The sequence below is a fragment of the Ips typographus genome, linkage group LG3 (genome assembly GCF_016097725.1).
Source record: "Ips typographus isolate SLU linkage group LG3, UJ_Ityp_2.0, whole genome shotgun sequence".
NCBI lineage: Eukaryota > Metazoa > Arthropoda > Insecta > Coleoptera > Curculionidae > Ips > Ips typographus.
Genome location: NC_138424.1, coordinates 749,670 through 769,147, shown reverse-complemented (window position 1 = coordinate 769,147; position 19,478 = coordinate 749,670). Strand labels below are relative to the sequence as shown.

At 32.7% G+C, this 19,478-nt stretch overlaps 1 protein-coding gene across 1 annotated transcript in view; it reads left to right on the top strand.

Annotated features, from left to right (window-relative positions):
- Positions 1-202: 202 nt before the first annotated feature.
- Positions 203-19,478, top strand: part of LOC145725764 (lachesin-like) — a 145,012-nt gene continuing 125,736 nt past the window's right edge. The window contains exons 1-2 of the mRNA XM_081974603.1: positions 203-383; positions 8,859-8,998. Of these exons, the coding sequence (XP_081830729.1) occupies positions 8,920-8,998 (79 nt within the window). The 5' untranslated portion in view covers positions 203-383; positions 8,859-8,919. The remainder of the gene's footprint in view (positions 384-8,858; positions 8,999-19,478) is intronic.

Sequence of the window (19,478 nt, the reverse complement as noted above, 5' to 3'; positions counted from 1 at the left end):
GAACGTTATCCTGTCAATTTTCAGGACGAGTGGGAGGGGACAGGTAAGTGGCGTAATCCCCCAAACAACACAACGACATCTCAATACGGTGAAACTCTGAGAGTCCCACAATAATATCCGAAAATTCAACAGGAGATTTTTGAGGAGCGATAGAGCGCATGAGCTCCGGAATTGGAGGCTCTAAAATGAGGTTTTCGGGGGAACGACAAACTGTTCAGTCGTTACGTTTACGAAACGTGTGTGCGTCACGTGTACGTGTCCGAACTGCTCGTGTACGTAACTTGTTCGCTTATGATACACGTTTTATAATTTTCTGGTAGTAGTGTTGTGGTTTTTTTTTTTTGGTGTTTGAGTGCAGTTTGGATAGCTTTTGTAATTTTCAGGTTAGTTGTTTAGGTCACGTTTTAAAACAAGCAAAACTTTTGTAATTCACTTTTCTCGTCAGTGGAGATTTTAATTATGCCGAAAGTTTCGGTGCTTCGTGAAAGTTGCTCATTATTGGAATTAAGTTACTTTTTGCATTTTTAACCCAGTTTGAACTGGGTTTTAATGAAGGGCCAGTATGAATTATTATCTAGTTTGTTAGTTTAGTTTAATGGTAATTTATTCTGATTGGTTAGTTGTTTGGAAATGCAATGTTGTAGAGATGGATAATTAGAAAGTCAGCACAAACCAACTAAAATTAATATATCTAGTTGATTGTTAAATTGTAATAATTATCAGACAACTCAAATAAAATTTGCAAAAAATTAGAAGAATAGAAAACATGAAAATTTTATTTTACCTTATCAAGTATCAGATTGTATTAAGGTGTGTTTTCATTAAAGAGTTAACAAAGGGGTACTGCAAACTGCTTTTTAAAATTCACGTTTATGTGAAGAGCTACAAAAAAGTGTGAATAATGAAAGTGGTAGGAAATTTCATTTTATATAAGATTATATTAAAGTGTTTTTTCCATTAGAGGCCTCCTTAATGAGTCAACAAAGCAAGAAATGGCAGGGTGCACTAAACTGCATTCTTTAAACTAACTCCATTTCGACTGAGCGTAGCCTAAAATTTGGGTTAAAAAACTTCGGTAATCTACCAATTTTATAAATGTCATTTTAGTAGCTTAAATTTACTTAATAACCTTTCTGAGAATATTACAAAAATTATCTAAAAATCAATCTAATAAAAATTGAGCTGTCCAATTTACATTTTTGGAATCGTTATTAAATTTCTTATTCAAAGGATAATCAAGAACAAAATCTCTTATTAAACCCAGTTGGAGTGACAAAATGACAGTTTTTAGCACATTTTTGAAATCTTGATAAAATTTCTTACCAATAACCTGAAAAAACACTACAAAATTTGGTGTAGTGAGGGATAAAAATGGTGTTAAAGTTTGAGCTGTCAGAAAGATAGTTTTTAAACACAATCAGGGACAGAATTGTCTGTAAAACAGGCTTGGAGTAAGAAAATGACAGTTTCAAACATATTTTTGGAATCCTCATTAAATTTCCTATTCAATAACCTGAAAAAACAAAACACAATTTGGTACAGTCAGGGAGAAAAGCGGTGTTTAAGATTGAACTACCAGAAACACAGTTTGAAAGGACAGTCAAGGACAAAATCTCTTCTTAAACCCAGTTTTAGTTACAAAATGACAGTTTTTAGCACATTTTTGAATTTTTTTTGAAAAATTTGGTGTAGTGACGAATAAAAATGGGGTTAAGATTTGAACTGTCAGAAAGATAGTTTTTAAGGACAGAGGGATAAAATTGCTTGTTAAATCCACTTGGAGTAAGAAAATTACAGTTTTTACCATATTTTTGAAATTTCCATTAAATTTACTATTCAATAACCTGAAAAAAAATTAGACAATTTGGTACAGTCAGGTAGAAAAGCGGTTTTAAAGTTTGAACTACCAGAAACACAGTTTGAAGGGACAGTCAAGGACAAAATCTCTTATTAAAGCCACTTGGAGTGACAAAATGACAGTTTTTTGCACATTTTTGAAATCTCCATTAAATTTCCTATTGAACAACCTGAAAAAACTTTACACAATTTGGTACAGTCAGGGACAAAAGCGGTGTTAAAGTTTGAACTACCAGAAACACAGTTTGAAAGGACAGTCAAGGACAAAATCTATTATTAAACCCACTTGTAGTTACAAAATGACAGTTTTTAGCACATTTTTGAAAAATTTGGTGTAGTGACGAATAAAAATGGGGTTAAGATTTGAACTGTCAGAAAGATAGTTTTTAAGGACAGAGGGATAAAATTGCTTGTTAAATCCACTTGGAGTAAGAAAATTACAGTTTTTACCATATTTTTGAAATTTCCATTAAATTTACTATTCAATAACCTGAAAAAAAATTAGACAATTTGGTACAGTCAGGTAGAAAAGCGGTTTTAAAGTTTGAACTACCAGAAACACAGTTTGAAGGGACAGTCAAGGACAAAATCTCTTATTAAAGCCACTTGGAGTGACAAAATGACAGTTTTTTGCACATTTTTGAAATCTCCATTAAATTTCCTATTGAACAACCTGAAAAAACTTTACACAATTTGGTACAGTCAGGGACAAAAGCGGTGTTAAAGTTTGAACTACCAGAAACACAGTTTGAAGGGACAGTCAAGGACAAAATCTCTTATTAAACCCAGTTTTAGTGACAAAATGACAGTTTTTAGCACATTTTGGAATCTTCATAAAGTTTATTATCCAATAACCTGAAAAAACACTAGAAAATTTGGTACAAAGTAGGATAGAAATGGTGTTAAAGTTTGAAATGCCAGAAAGGCAATTTTTAAGCACAGTCAGTGACAAATGAATCTTCATAAAATTTCTTATCCAATAACCTGAAAAAACACTAAAAATTTGGTTCAAAGAGGGATAAAAGTGGTGTTAAAGTTTGAACTGTCATAAAGACAGTTCTTAAGGACAGTCAGGGACAAAATTGCCTGTTAAACCCACTTGGAGTACGAAAATTAAGTTTTAAGCACATTTTTTCGAATCTTTATTAAATTTCCTATCCAGTAACCTAAAAAACTGCAAAATTTAGTACAGTCAGGGATAAAAACGGTATTAAAATTTGAACTGCCAGAAAGACAGTTTGAGAGGACAGTCAAGGACAAAATCACTTGTCAAACCTACTTGGAGTGACAAAATGATAGTTTTAAGCACATAAAGAACCCAAAGATTAGTTTTTAAGGTCAAATTTTTAATGATAAACTTCTAGAATATTATCGGCAAGAATATTCTAGTAAATTAAGGCCACCAAATTGACATTTGTAAAATCGGTAGAATTTCAAAATTAGCCTTTTAATGTCAAATTTCAAATGAAAACTGTAGAAACGTCAATGTCACGTGTCAATGACAGTTCTGTTGAGTGTGACGTTAAGCAAAAAGCAGAAAAGAGATAGGAAGTTTCCTTGTCAACGTCGCAAAAATTAAAAGTAGTTTAAGTTGATGAAAATGTTGCCAAATTGTTTCTTGGTTGTCTGTATACTAATTTTTGTTAACAATAAAAGAAATAAAAATTCATAAAAAACCTGATAATGATTATATCAAGGCTATCTAAATCTAAGGTTATCACTCGTGGCTTACTGAAAAACAATGAGAAACCAGAGAACACCTTATGGACTAATGTGAGGTTAGGTTTATTTATAAAATGGCTGAAACTGTAATAAACTCAAAAAGTAGTTGAAAACAATCAGTGTCGTTAATTACGTAGTCATAATTCAGATTTAAATCACTGACTGCGTTTATTCCACACCGTTGCGTTCACGCACGTATCGTATGCAAATCAACCGTAGAAACATAAAAACTTCAGATAAAATATTAAAAAGCATTTTTCAAAACGATTGTTGAACAAACCTAACCATTTGCACTTGCATGTGCAAGTCAAATTAACTCCACCTTGATTTGTTCTGCTTAGATTGCAATTATTTGTAAGGAACTGCGACTTTTGCGAATCAGTTGAGGGCGTATACAACGGCTACGTTTACCTCGGAGCCGTTTTGGTCATGCAATTGCCAACCCATAAATCAAAAAAGGCCACTTGTTACGTCGTTTCATGCCGGAAGTTTGAGCACCGGCCGCATTCCGACCTGAACACTGAATATTCATTCAAAAATTCCTCCTAAAAATACAGGAAAAAATTGTTGTGTGGGTGTGAAAAGTGACAAATAGTGGATTGTCTGCGTTTACATCCATGACAACTAAGTAAAACGAGCATGAATTTTATATCTGGTTGCAAGAGAAACGTGAAATTGAAAATAAATAGTAGTTTTACGGATGCGGAACTTGCGAGTAAATCTGAAATGCAACTTATCAAGGGATTTGAATGTATGAGGGGGTGGTTTGGGGCGTAATTCCGTTGAAAACTGCCTGGAAATGTTCTAGTATCTATTGAAAAAATGACAGTAAAGCAACGTTAATTTTGCTCTAGGTAACGTAATTTATCTTAACCTAAGAAATTAATTAACAAAATAAATAAATTAATTAGTTACTTTATTGAAAAAAATATTGATATACTACTATAAATCACTCGAATAAGTTATTTCACTTAATTTAGGGTTCTTTGATATAAATATACCCTTTGTATTGGAACTTCTTTGGAGCAGAAAAAAAATTGAAAATGTTATTTCTGCCATTTTGTCTGTCATTTCTTGAAACTACGTAACACTTCCTTGAAAATGAGATGCAAGTCAATATTTTGACAGAAAATTCAAAATGGCGGCCTGGAAAGCCATTTTGTTTGTCATTTCTGGAAACTACGTGAAATTTCCTTTAAAATGAGGTGCAAGTCAATATTTTGACAGAAAATTCAAAATGGCGGCCTGGAAAGCCATTTTGTCTGTCATTTCTTGAAACTACGTGAAATTTCCTTTAAAATGAGGTGCAAGTCAATATTTTGGCAGAAAACTCAAAATGGCGGCCTGGGACGCCATTTTGTCTGTCATTTCTTGAAACTACGTGAAATTTTCTTTAAAATGAGGTGCAAGTCAATATTTTGACAGAAAATTCAAAATGGCGGCCTGGAACTGTCAAAAAATACAACTTTTTTATTTGTCAAGTTACAGTTGACGTCTCGGTGTCATTTTATGTTAAAATTTCCCGGAAAAGACGCTGGTGCAGTCGGTTTTTTGATATCTCAAAAACTAACAGAGTTAGACCTAAAATTTAACATTTTAAGCATTTCTTTGCCAGGAACTCGGCCGGATTAAGAGATACATGAAATCTGATTAAAAAATATTTACAATATAATATGTGATATTATGGTAAAGGAAATTTGACGCCCTCTAGCGGCCAAACGGTGTCATCAATCAACTCATATGGGGATATTTTTGGAAACCTTGAAATCTGCTCTATCTTTTGTTTTCTATGACATTTTGACGTACCTTGTCAAGTAAGGGAGTAATTTAGGGTTAAAGCGACGTGTGTCAAAAAATATGCTGTTTTACAAAAAGTGCAATTTTGGCAATTTTTTATTTTGCTCCAGGAGGATTCCAATGCACAGCCCATATTTCTACCAAAGAACCTTAAATTAGGTAAATTAAGTACAAAAAAAACACTTTAAAATTTCTAATTTTTCAAAAAATTTTAAAGAATGGGGGGAGGGGGGGTATTAGGCAAGGACGGTAAACAGTAAACGATTGCTTAATTTACACCAAAATTGACACCCGATTCCATTAAGTTTGTTAGCTGATTTACACATTTGTTTACTTAAATTATAAACGTTGTCATTTAAAAAAAAATTGATCCATAAGCAAATTTTAACAAAATTAAAAAAAAAAAATACAGAATGTTATAAGGAATTATGGAAAAGAATTTTGCAATCATTTACGTAACCTTGCTGTTGAGTTGTGATTATTTTTATATTTGGGTTTTTTCGAATTTGAGATAAAAATTCAATAATAACAGAAACCAAATTATGTGTATGCAAAATTCATTGAAAATCAAACGTCACAATAAGTACGATATGTTGTGTGATTTCAACTAATTTGCGAACTCGTTAATTATACAGAGTAAGACAGAAAACTGAACTTATCAGTTTATTATTTATAAATTCACCCTCTTTTGAGTGAAGTACAATTATTCTGAAATTTGTAAGTGCATTGTAATGGTATTACCAGAAACTATAAAGTTGTTAGAAATAACTTTTTCCTCTTCTGATTTTTACTTTTTGAGAAGTGTTACATTGCAAGTTCTCTACTTGAGATTAATTTACTAGCTCTTTTCAGATAATAATATAATAATTTAATATAAGAATATTAACTTTTAAATTGATTCTTTCTTAGAAACTGTCTACTTAATAAATCACTCGTAAGTTCACCCAGGAAAAATCCCCATTTCCAATGCCGTGGAAAAACAGATTTAAATCGGGTTATCATGTTCGAGAACCCCTTTGTTTGCTACCCTCTCGTGTCTGCAGCCAAATCACTTCATTCGATGCAAATTGTTATCAAAAATTCACCTCGACTCCGAAAAGCAATTTGCCTAAATCACGAAAGCGCCCTTTTTCGTCGCGGCAACATCTTGAATTGCGGATTCGGCCGTCCCTGTAAAAACGGAAGTCCCGATTTCCCGAAATTCCCGTTATCGACTCGTCTCTAACCTCGTTTTACGGTTTACATTAAAGTTTACCGATGCCTCGTATTGAGATGCTGATTGGTTTAAGGGTTGTCTGATTAGGGATTGAAACTTTTCGAGCGCGTCGAGGATTTTTCCTAGTTGTAGGTAATTGTCCGGAAACTTAACAATATTTGAACGCTTTATTGCAGTTCAAAATATGCAAAACAAATTTTAATAAATTCCCACGTCAATTATTCCATAATATTTCCTATTAGAGTGAAAGCGAGGAAAAATGCATACACGGAAATTCCGCTTTTAAATACAACAACGTCACTTTGAATTCCAGCCCGCCTTACTGCATCCCGTATACATTAATTTCACTTTATTAGCATGTAAAATAATTCCCAGTGAAAATAAAAAGTTTCGGCCTAATGTAAAAGAACTTAAGTGTAAATAAATAAAGTCTCTAAAACAGGCTGGCATTAAACTCGGAACAGTCAATTTCGACCTTCTCAACGTTTCAACTCGAGTTTTGCTAGGGAATTTATATTAACTTTTTAATGGAAAGGATATTAAAGTTTGCTATCGGCCGAAAGTTTATGTGGCAGCCAAGATACGGGCCTGTCCAAGACTAGACCTAGGACCGTTGGAAACTTTTTTTTATGGGGGCTGCTTTATCTTATTTTGAGCAGTTTTCCAGCATTTTATTCTGTAGACTCAATTTCGAGAAAGTTTTTAAATTTTTGGTCGAAACTTTTACTGATTTTGCTTCATGTATAAGTGGGTTAACAAAATTGCTAAACTTATCAAAACTAACAGTTCAGTTGATTCTTCTCCACTTTCTATAATAGGCATTTCACCTAGAACATTATCTCAATTACTTATCGAGGTTTTTTATGCCAAAATAAAGAATATTTACTTACAATTTGCCTAAATTCATTTAGAATTTGCTTGTGGTTACCAGATTTCGGTTCAGACTCTCAGTTCACCATATTAACTGTACTAAAACTATTACCCTGTATATACTAAAATCCACTTACTGAACTTTCATATAAAGTACTTTCCATTGAAACATAATTGCTTACTTAAAGAACAAATTTAAAATATTGTTATCAATGTAAATTCTAATATAAAACCCATAATTAGACCAAAAGCTTGCATAATTAGGATAATGCACCAACTATAAAGCAAAAACAAATACAGTAGTATACAGGGACATTGTAAATTTAAAATAATCATATTTCTGCTATCAATTGTCACTATACTATGTATATTTTATGTATGGTTTATTAACTGCAGCAATTTACTTAATAAATAATATAAAGAAGATTGCACCCGATTTTTTCTACGACTGTATAATAACGTGCTTATTATTCACTAGTTTTGAATAGATAAGAACACCTATTACCCACAAGGAAAAAGATCAGTGGGAAGAAGACAGAACTCCTGGTTGAAAGACTTAAGAAGATGGTTTGGATGTACCTCAATTGACATGACTTCACCGCTATACAGGGTGTCCCACCGGGAACTACTGCGGTCGATATTTCGAAAACAGTAAAAGATAACTTTTTTTAAAATTTTTTTAGTAAAAAAATTTCTTTACGTTTGAGGTACCACAAAGTTGGTACCGGCTCGACTATTTTAAATGGTTCGATGGTTTTCGAGATATTGACGCATGAAAAATTACATTTACTTGACATTTTGGAATGTCATAGATCTAGAGCAAAATGGCTTGCATTTTCCTATCTTATCTTTTTCTGGTGTATGCCAAGGTCATACTGCCAAAGTTTGACAGGTATCAATTTTTCTACTCTGTCAAAATTTAAAAATGCTACAGGGTGATCTGAAAAAGTTAAGATAGGAACATGCAAACAGTTTTGCTCTATCTGTATCTGATTAGGAACTATGACGGTTCGAAGTGTGAATACGTCATTTTTCAAACGTCAATATTTCGAAAACCGTTGCAGATAGACATAAGAACATACTTGAAATCGTTAGCAGAATCTAAAATTATAATAATATACAGGGTGTTCTATTTAAAATAAGCAACTTTTGGCCACCATTTTGAAAATCACTCCTTACAGTTTTAGAGTGGCTCCTAGTGGACCACTCTGTATATCAAAAACCAAAGTACACTAGAGTGACGTAATAGTGTAATAGAAACGTTTTCAATGTAACGTTGGTTTGCTTTTTCATTTCGGATCTTCTCTTGTCTATCTTGGTCAATATCACTATTATGGAAAGGATGTTTTTCTTCTCACTTCAAACCAGTTGATCAATATATTTTTTTCTTTTTCAGATATTATTTCCGGTTTTTGATTGTGATGTAAAGTGCTGGTAGTGCGGACTGAAGAACAGAAATGATACCAAAAACTTGTATGACGATGCTCTACCTGTTCAGTCTTGTCTTTGCTTTTGCTGCTTCTTCAAGTTATCAAGGTAAGAATTAATATAGTAAAAATACCTTTAAGGAATTTAATACTTGCTACATTTGTCACTTAAAACAGCAACTTATGATTCAGGGTAGAATCACCATTAAATAAGAAATAAAGTTCTAACAGGTATTGCAGATTAAAATTATGCAATTATTAACGAAATAAATATTAGTAGTAAGTAATAATTACAAATAATATAATTTGATTACAAAACAAACAATTATGGTGCATTCATGGGAAATATTATTTATTAGATTTAATTGTTGAATAAGAGTTACACTTCTCGCAAATTTCTAAATGTAACTTAAGAGGTTTTCAAGTTTGAAAATTTAACTAAAACATACAGAAACTTTTAATTAATAGTTGAGTAAACAATTTTCGCTAGAAAAATCAACAAAAAGGTCTTTATCCGACTTGGAATTTAAATTGCTTCATTCGGCAATGTCCAAATCCAACCCGAAGGACGGACAGAAATTGAATTATGTAATACAGCAATTAGTTATTGCTCAAGTAGACGTAGGACATTGAGATCCGGGCTCTCTCGGCTCTCCATAATTAAACCTCCCATGTATTAGTTAGACTAATATACGAGAAACATGACGGTTAGATCACATTCTATCGTCGGGATTAATTGCTTTTGTTTCATTGGAACGTAACGCGGATTAGGTGTCTCGCAACGACCCAGTAATCATCTACTTGAAGGACTTTCAATGAAATTACTGAACTTTCTAAAGGTGCAATTTACAAAAAAGAGGTATTAAGCGACAGTTCTAAAGCTACAAATTGCAATGATACAATTTTAATAGCTGCCTGAAACTGTAAGATGTCTGATTGTCTGAAAATATGTGACTACCAGAGAAACTGTCAAATGTATTGCCTCAAGTTTCAATTAAAAAACTTTTGATTTTCCTGACAAAATCAAGATGAATTTTATAGTTTTACGACGAGTTTTTTTGAGTAAATGTACACTTGTCTACATCTCCAACCTTTCAAATGTCAGCCAAAGCGACAGTAGAAAGCTGTAAAGTTTTACTTCGATTTCAGTAACAACAAGGTGAACTTTATAGCTTTACGGTCAGTATTTCGACAGTTCTGCCGCAAATGTCAAAGAAAGAGAGTTCTAGTAACGTGTGATACTTGTCATATACCAGAAAACTGTCAAATGGTGCACATATGGTAAAAGTATTGAGTTCCAAATCAAAAACTCTTAGCTTTCCTGCACAAACAAAATAAACTGTTTATAGTTTCACAACTAGTGTTTTTGACGTATGTGAGGTAAATGTGTCAACGATAAGGTGTCTTGGTCCCACGTGACACCCGCCATATACTTCAAAACTGTCAAATATCAGCCGAACAGACAGTAGAGCTGTTACGTTCCAAGTATAAATCCCTTGGATTTCAGTAGCAACAACAAGGTGAACTTTATAGCTTTACGGCACGTATTTTGACAGTTGTGACTTAAGTCCACCCAAAAATGTTTTAATATGATATGATAACTGTCATGTGTATGTCAAATATGTCAAAAATTGCTAACTGTTTAAACTGTCAAAATAGTAGTTTTCCTATTCAGTGTGCAAAGTTATGTTTTCCCACACGCTTCAAGTGCGGGAAAACTACTTTGCACACGTGTTAGGAACAATATTTTTTCTACGAATGAAATATCTATACATTTTGTTTTTAATTTTTATTGATATTAAAAACAACAACTTATAACTATTTCTTGTTATTAACAACATTAATGTTAAATGTACAGTTGGTCGCGTTTTTTAAATTGATCGCAGATTGAGCAACTGAAGGTAAAATACTGGTACTTGGAACTGCTTCACTTTCTTTAGGATTGAAGGTCAGAATTTTGTTACTTAATCCTTTTTTATAACTTGTGGATTCATCAATGTATTCTTCAGCTACCGTAGTCGATTTCCAACCCCCCAAGCGTTTTTATGTCAGTGATTCCTTCTCCAGAATCGGCCAGGAACGTTGCCGATGATCGACGATAACTGTGCCCTGTGTAGAGTTCTGGATTTGGCAACTTCAAAAAAAATAGCTATTTCAGAAGGCATTTTTCCAAAACTGTTTACTCCAACACTTTGCGAAAAACATTTACCCTTTCTCTAAACTAGGAAAAAACGATTGTTTGACTTTTTTGGACGTAGGCCGGTGTATCTTCTGTACAGTTGCAGGTAGGTTCCGTTATGAACTTTTTCTGATATTATAAAGTTTCTTGCTGTATGATTTTTGGAATCCCTAATTTTAACAATTATGAGGTTTCCTTTGTTTTCAATATCTGTAGTGGTTAAATTGGCTAGCTCTTCCCTTCGACATGCACCAGCAAGTCCGAATATAGTGGCAACTTTAATTAACAGGTAAATTTCATCTGGTGCGGAGTTCATAAAACTGAATATTTCTTCTTTTGTAAAATTTTCGCCTTTTTAGGTTTTAAAACCAACATTCTGCTTTTTCAGAAATGCAGTGAGCTTATAAAATTCACCGATATCGATGTCTCTTTTTATTTTTATTACATTTTGAGCCTTGAATACTTTGACCACATTGTGTTAGGTTTGAATTATTTGCTTAAAGTAACAAAATACGCTAAAAGTACCTCTTCCTTTAAGGTTTTTATCCCCTTTTGTTCGCACCATTGGGGTGAACAACTCGTACTGTTTCTCGTATTTTTCTCGCGATTTGAGAGGCAGCAATTGCAAACTAGCCATGTTGGCGGCTTTTAGAACATCTTCCGGAAGTTCATCTTCAGTGATATCCATTATTAAAATAGTTTTTTTAACTTAAATAAGTAAGAATAAACACTGTTGTAGACTTTAAATTGCATATAAATGCGTTGTTTGACAATGAGCTTTGGTTTCTAAGGAAACAAGCCTCATTTTCAAAGACAGAGACAAGGTGGTTATTTACCTAAACTGTACGGAAGAATAATGTGAAAAAAGTCGTGTTTTTTATATGAAACCCCTGAATATTATTACATTTTTGAATTCTACGCAAAATTCTAAGCAGATTTTATGTATAATAGTCTATATAAAACCACTGTTGCAAGGTATAATCAGCATTTTAAAAAGTGTGCGGGAAAAAATTTTTCCCGCATACTGTGCGGGAAAGTGCCACTTTGCACACACTTTTACGTATGCAAAGTAGCTTATTTGCAAACATTCGTAGAAAAAGTACTTTTTACCTTATTTTGTTATTTTTTAAGACAGTCAACTAATTAGACTTAATTAAAACATCAGAAAAGGTGAAAAAGGGTATTTTTGTTTGAAAAACTTGGTGGAGGAGTATCATTTAAGCTCGTACAAGACCATAACCGAATTGAATTTAACTGCAGAGCGGTAGTAATTAGGGTCCTTTTGCATGTATGCACGACCGTAGAGTTTTTCAAACGATTTTAATGGGAAAAACTCAATCAGGAAGAGTTGCCCGACGAGGCAAAAAATATATTGGACGCCATTTTTCTTTGATTTGCGTGGTAATCGAGTTTTTTACTGAAATATACCACCTGGACTCCAAAGTATAGGGAAGGAGAAAAATCTTTGCAGAATTAATCCTTTATGCTAATGAAAAGTTTCAATATTCATGAAACAATTTTAGGTAAAGAGCGCACTTTTTAATGAATCTTGCATTATTTAGTTTAGCTATTTACCGGAGGCGGTAATTAGGCGAAAAATACTTTGGAACCATCAACATAATTAAAAATCTAGCCACTAGTAGCTAATAATTTTCAGTTCTGTTTTGGGTTTTTGTGTATTTATTAAATTTTCAATTAAGCCTAAAACGAAGCATAAATACTATAAAACTGCCAATTGATAAGGGCTAAAAGCCACGTTTAAACATTTTACGAAAAATAGCAAAGCCCCAATTTCGATATTTCATATTTTGTCCGATGCCAGGACCAATTTCTATCTGTCGAATTAATTCGACGTTTAAAATTGTTTGCTCTGCGATTTTTTAATCCATTCCAAAAACAGAAATTTCCAATATTCATACTTTTGCATAATTCGCTGTGATATCAACTTAACGGATGATGGAACTGCTTGAATATCTGGAAATGGTTAACGTGAACTATAAATTATTCGAAACAGCGAGTTTCTAGCAGAAACTCAATTTGAACCTGGCCAAACTTTATCGATTTAATCAAACTTTGCTGATTGAAATTGGCCGCAGAATTGACCACGTCTTTAGGGACTTAGTCCAAGGTGGACCTAGTCTAATTAATTCAATCACCATACAATCTGTTCCTATTGATCAGGAACAATTAACACAGATAAACTTTACCTACTCCCCCCGAAAAAAAAACTCAATATTAATTCACAAGTTCGCTCCAGTCTTGTTTGGAAAGTTTGATAGAACTTGGGGAACCATTGAAACGAAACGAGACTCTGGATAATGCGTCAGGTGAATTGAATTGCATTTATACGAATGTCTCTGGAAATTCGCTGGAACTTGGAACAATGCAAATCCGTATCGATATCTTAATTAGTTTGGAGCGGGAGTAAATCAGCGTTCTGACAATGTTGTTTGTACAAAACTCGAGCACTCCAAACAATGCCTCGTTGTTAACTAGATATGAAGAGGTAGTTTTATTAGTTTTTTTTTTGTTTCGAATATGGTTGAAAATTAATTATTGCACAACTACGGTATAGAGGGTATAAGTTAGTATTTTTATGCATTCCAGGTTTTAAAAGGGTGTAAATGTAGTTATTGCAGCAATCAGTTTATGACTTAAATTAAAAAGTATTACCTCAGAATCTGCATAATTACTACATATTTTTGTTAAAATGGTACTGTACCAGATAGCGTCATTACCACATATTTCTTGTAAGAAATAGTATTATACAAATGCAATAGTAGATACGATTTTCACAAATTGGTTCAAATTGATTGTAGGAGATTTCAAGAGTGGAAAGTACAGGGTGTCCCAATAAGCCCATGCATGCGGCTGTCCTCGGAAACTGTACGTAGTATGGCAACAAGAAATTCTTTTTATGCACTTTAGGGTTTAAAAGTGCACTTTTAATCCCTCATTTGAGGGATAAAAGAGACACTTTTAATCCCGTCCAATGTCTTGGACTTCTTTGGCTTATAATGGTCATTCTGTCTCTTTAGAAATGCCTGGAGTTTACTGTATTTGCTGATGTCGACGTTTGCTTCAGATATTATCGTGGCTTTGATCATGGAATATTGGCTCCATAGAGAAGATGCCTTGAGTTTCTTAGACTTCTGCAGGAAGTAAGCCAGGAGCACCTTTTCATCCGTAAAATTCTCTGCATTCTGTTCAAACGCACCATTTTTGGTAAACAAGAAACTGTTTTTTGTAAGCCTCGCGAGATTTTTCTGGAAGAAGGCTAGCGATGGCCTCTTGGGCGGCCTCTTCAATGTTCATTTTCAAAAAATACGATTTTTCTGGACTCACCGTTTGATAACAACTGATTGACATTTGTTTTGTGTCATAGCAACACTTCCAGGGCACAATAAATTTTAAGTGAATCCACCATGCCAACAACAATCAATAACAACTATCAGTAATACGAGAGTACCGTTGTAACCACTGTTAGTTTTGTAATGTTTCTAATTTTTAGTTTCTCGCATTCTAAAGTGCATAAAATAGTATATAAACCTCGTGACTAAAGTGTCTTTTAATCCCTTAGCGAATTGTACAAACCTTTCGCCGCGGGATTAAAAAAACCACTTTAGTCCCTAGGTTTATAATATACTATTATTAGTAAATGTGGCGATACCACTAAAATGAAAATGCCCAAAAACTCTGAAAATTTAAATGGAAAGGTATAGTAAAAATCTCATAAAAATAATCCCCTATTCTCTACGAAGAATTTTCTTATTTAACTTTTTTTTCTATCTCTTCAAATAAAGTGGTGGAAGTAGTCCAAAGTTTGCTTTGAAAGAAATTAAATATCTCGAAAACGGCTAATCGTAGAGACTTTGTTTTTGCGGCATTTTAAAGAGCATTTTCTGTCCTGTAGAGTGTCCCAAAACAATCTTCCATTTAGTTTTCGGTCTTTTCGATAGAGGGCGTTTTTACAAAAATTGTACTTTCACCTTAAATATCTCGAAAAAATCAAATGCAATGGTATAGCTTCCATAAGTAATCAGATTATCTATATCATCCTGTATAGTAAACTTTTTTATCCTGTATAGTTAAATTGTATCTGCAAAAATAGTAGATCTTTGTATCTATCATTTTTGTATTAAAAGTTTTTTTCTAAAACTAAAAATAAAACTTGTAATGGGGTGGTTTAAATTCAATTAATAGAGCTTATTAGACAGAAAAACATACAGAGCATTAAAAAATATGGCTTCGCATTTAAAAAAGGTAAGTTTGGTTAGCAACGTAATTTTAAGAAGTTAAGATAAAATTTTATCTAGAAATATAGTAGACTTTTGTATCTAATTTTCTTCTAAAACTAAAAATAAAGTTTGCATTGGAGTGGTCTAAATCCAGTCAATAACCCTGTACTTTCTACCCTTCAAGTATCTTACAATCAATTTGGACCGCCCTGTAGATTTTAATACAGATTAAAACAAAATTGACCTGTTTCTTTAATTGTCTATTAAATTAATTATAGTTCATTTTTGTTTGCTAATACTGTTATGGTAAATACATTTTAAAAGCCAATTTTAGCCTTAGTGACACTAATAGAAATGAAATAGATAACCAGAAATACGTGTTACTCAGTTATTAAGAAATTCTCAGTGAACAACACATTTCCTAACTTCTCTAGTATACGATATAGTAAAAATGCATCATCTTGTCTTTTAAATTAATAATACAAATTTAGGTGGGTATCTTCCTTACTGTCACATTTTCTACTAGTTTTGTTACTCATTTCCTCTTAACTTTGGTGAAATTGGTGTTTTAGTGACTAGTTCATTTGAAATATTTAAAGGACTCAAAAATGTTACCTATTTGTTCCGAAAAAGTTACAAAGCTGGACTTTATCGCCACTTCCACTTGCAGTTATCCGGATCAAAACTTTCCGAAGACGAGGCACATTGTTAACCGACAAAAATCCATTACTGCATATCTACGCGGACGTCTGACCAAACTGAGATTCGGACACAACTTTCCGCAAAATCGGTTTAACAATTTGTTACCGCTGTCCGACATTCCGGCAATAGTGAAATTTTATCTCGACATTTCGAGATTCGCTTTCAAGAATAGATCGGTCCTACGGAATTTGTGAGCCGCGACACTGTGACGATTCAATTTCGTTTTTTTTCTTCTTACCTGGACTTTTTGAATTAATGACATCATCCTCGTCTGGCCGTACCCTTTTCAATGCAATTTCATTCAGACCTGTTAATCTAATAGTATTCAAACACTCTCGTCCTTCATCACTTTAAATCTAACAACGGTCACGTTTAGGGCATGTAAAATTAATGAAGTTGCAAAACTCTTTTTCCGCCAGCTGATCCCTCTTGATGGGTAAATAATACGTCTCGATTTTCAGCCGGATAACATTACAATAACTGGATCGCGTACATAAACCGGGATCAGGACAATAAGTCCTTAATTTCTGGCCGCCATCATCGTTTTGTGTTCGATTTCCCCTACTGCCTCCATCGAAACTCAATTACCTCAAACACGCGGCCGAACAATAAGTCGTGCAGTGAATTTTGTTACCACCACTAATCCTGGGAGGAGGAGGGGGGTTACATTTGACTGTTTGGTGTTTTGACTGTGACGCTTGGCTAATTGATAAATTAACGATATTCATTAGTCTCAACGTTGTTGTTAATTTAGCTGATGAGAAAGAAATATAAATTATAGTTTTGTGTTGGTGAGAGGAGTAAGTGAAACACAAAAGGTCTGTTCGTAGAGAAAATTTCCAACTAGTAGTAATCAGAGAAATAGATATATCCATTGGCCACAAGTCAGAAAACGTCATAGTCATTCAACCAATGAAACTTGACATTTACTGTTTCTGAGTTGGAAACCAGTCAGGGATTGCCTCTGCAAACAGATCTAATTACAGTCATAATGATAGATATTGTCATAAACTATAAAAGTATGTGAGTTTTACTTTACAAATACTAATTTAAAAAACTATCAAAATTACACTGAAACATAAACCTGATATTTTAACACTTTTAGGGTAAAAGTTACACACTTTACTAAATGCTAAAGCTCATTTTATCAACTTATCAAAAAGTTTAACGTACTTTTTGTATATTTACGTGTATTAAATTTGCTTCTTTTAGTAATTTTTCAGCTTTGCGATGTCTCCTATCTAGTACATAGATTGAAGAACTTGAGTTTTAGAAACTTTAGATTTAAATAGTTTGTACTTTTACAAACTCAAGAAGAAGAAAAAGAAAACTTAAATTAGATGAAATAACCGCTTTTTGTATCAAAATTTTCTGGTTCCAATCTGGGGTGGAACCAGTACCAAAAATCTCATAATCTTTTTGTTTCCAGTATGCTTTGACGTAACTCATCTCTTAAGGTAAAAAACAGTCTTTTTTCAAATCTTCATCCTTTATAAACTTTCCTAAAAGTTTAAAGGGTATAAACACAAGTTGGTTAGTTCAATAACATGAATTGGTGCGATGCATCAACCGTTTATTGGCCTTAAAACGAAAAAAGCTGAAATATTGCTTTTGCTGCTAAGTTGGGCGTCGTGCTGTGATGGATTGACGACAGTATTTCAGCGAAGGTTTACATCCATTTTAAGATTAAATACGAATTTAGCGTTGCTAACTGTACAAACAATGTTGCCAAGCCGGGCACCCGTTATTGCGGATTCCATGAATATTTTCCTTGTCTGCGCCCCACAAAATATGAACTATTAATCGCCCAAGGGCTCTAATGAGACCGAAAGGGCAATTTTCCACCGCACTATGTGATCTCATTAGCCATTGTGGAAAATGCATGGCGGTTTTCATCAGGCGTAATGACGAAAATGCATGTTTCGCACCGCGTTCTCCTTTCATCAAACGTGAAAGTTTCGTAGCATTTCGTTTACGTTTATGCTCAAAAAAAGAACAACAACGTTTGCGTAATGGAAAACTGGCTTATGTTCATTAAGCAGAAATTTAATTTTTACCTAAATTTATGTAGAATTGCTAAAACCAGCACACTTTGATTAATACCATGCCAAAGATGGGAAATTGTCACGTGTTTATTCTCAGTTTTTTTCACAAAGTGGTCACGTGACATAATAGAAATCAAAATTCTAAAATGTGTTTAAAACAGTTTAAAATTTGACTTGACTAGCAAAATTTTAATGTTCAATTTGGTTTATGAATTTGATGTCAATTTGCATGTCAATACTCAGTTTTGACGTAAATTATCAAGCTTCATATTTATTTAAAACTGAAATTTGTTTAACAAATATTTTTAAAAATTGACTTGACTGGAAATTTTAATTATTAAATCAGTTTTTCATGAATTTTAATTCAATTTTTAGTTTTTCGGTCAATTATCAAAAATTTGATACAAATTTCCAGTTTACAAGTCAATATCAGATTTTGTGATCAATTATCACATTTCAAACACTAAAATTTGTTAAAAAAAATTTCAAAATGATTGGCAAATCTTCAACTATCATCAATTTACCATTTTTGCTGTTCTCCAATTTCCAGTTTTATCAAGATTCAAACACTGAAATTTGTTTGACTTTTCAAATTAGCATTCATGAATTTGACGTTAATTTTCAATTTTTAAGTACATTTTTATAAATTATACCAGATTATAAAGTCAATTTTCACGATTTTGATGTTCATTGCCAGTTTTTATATCAGTTTTGTCAGACAGAATGTCAGTTCCTAGTTATCAAGATTCAAGCACTGAAACTAATTTAAAAATAATGAAAGTTGACTTAATTGAATTAACCTCAACTTGATAATTGAAATTTTGTTAAATATCTAATTTTTTTAGCAATTTTTATGAATTTTATTTAAATTTTCAGTTTACAAGTCAATTTTCATGATTTTGATGTCAGTTTGTAGTTTTCTATTATCAAGTTTTAAAAACTGATATTTGTTTGAAAATTGACTACCCAAATTCCAATTATCAAATCACTTTTTCATGAATTTGAGGCCAATTTGCAGTTTGTAGGCAAATTTTTATGAATTTGATGTAAGTCAGTTTTCATAATTTTGATGTCAATTTCCAGTTTTCAATTCTATGATCAAGTTTCAAGCACTGATATTTATATAAAAATTGAAATTTGCTTAAACATTTTTACAAATTGACTTGACTGGAAATTTCAATTATTAAATCAATTTTTCATGAATTTTAATTCAATTTGTAGTTTTTCAGTCAATTATCAAAAATTTGATACGAATTTCCAGTTTACAAGTCAATATCAGATTTTGTGGTCAATTATGACACTTCAAACACTCAAATTTGTTAAAATCATCAATTTACAATTTTTGATGTTCATTGTCAGTTTTAAAATCAGTTTTTATAATTTTGATGTCAGTTCCTAGTTTTCAAGTCAATTATCAAGATTCAA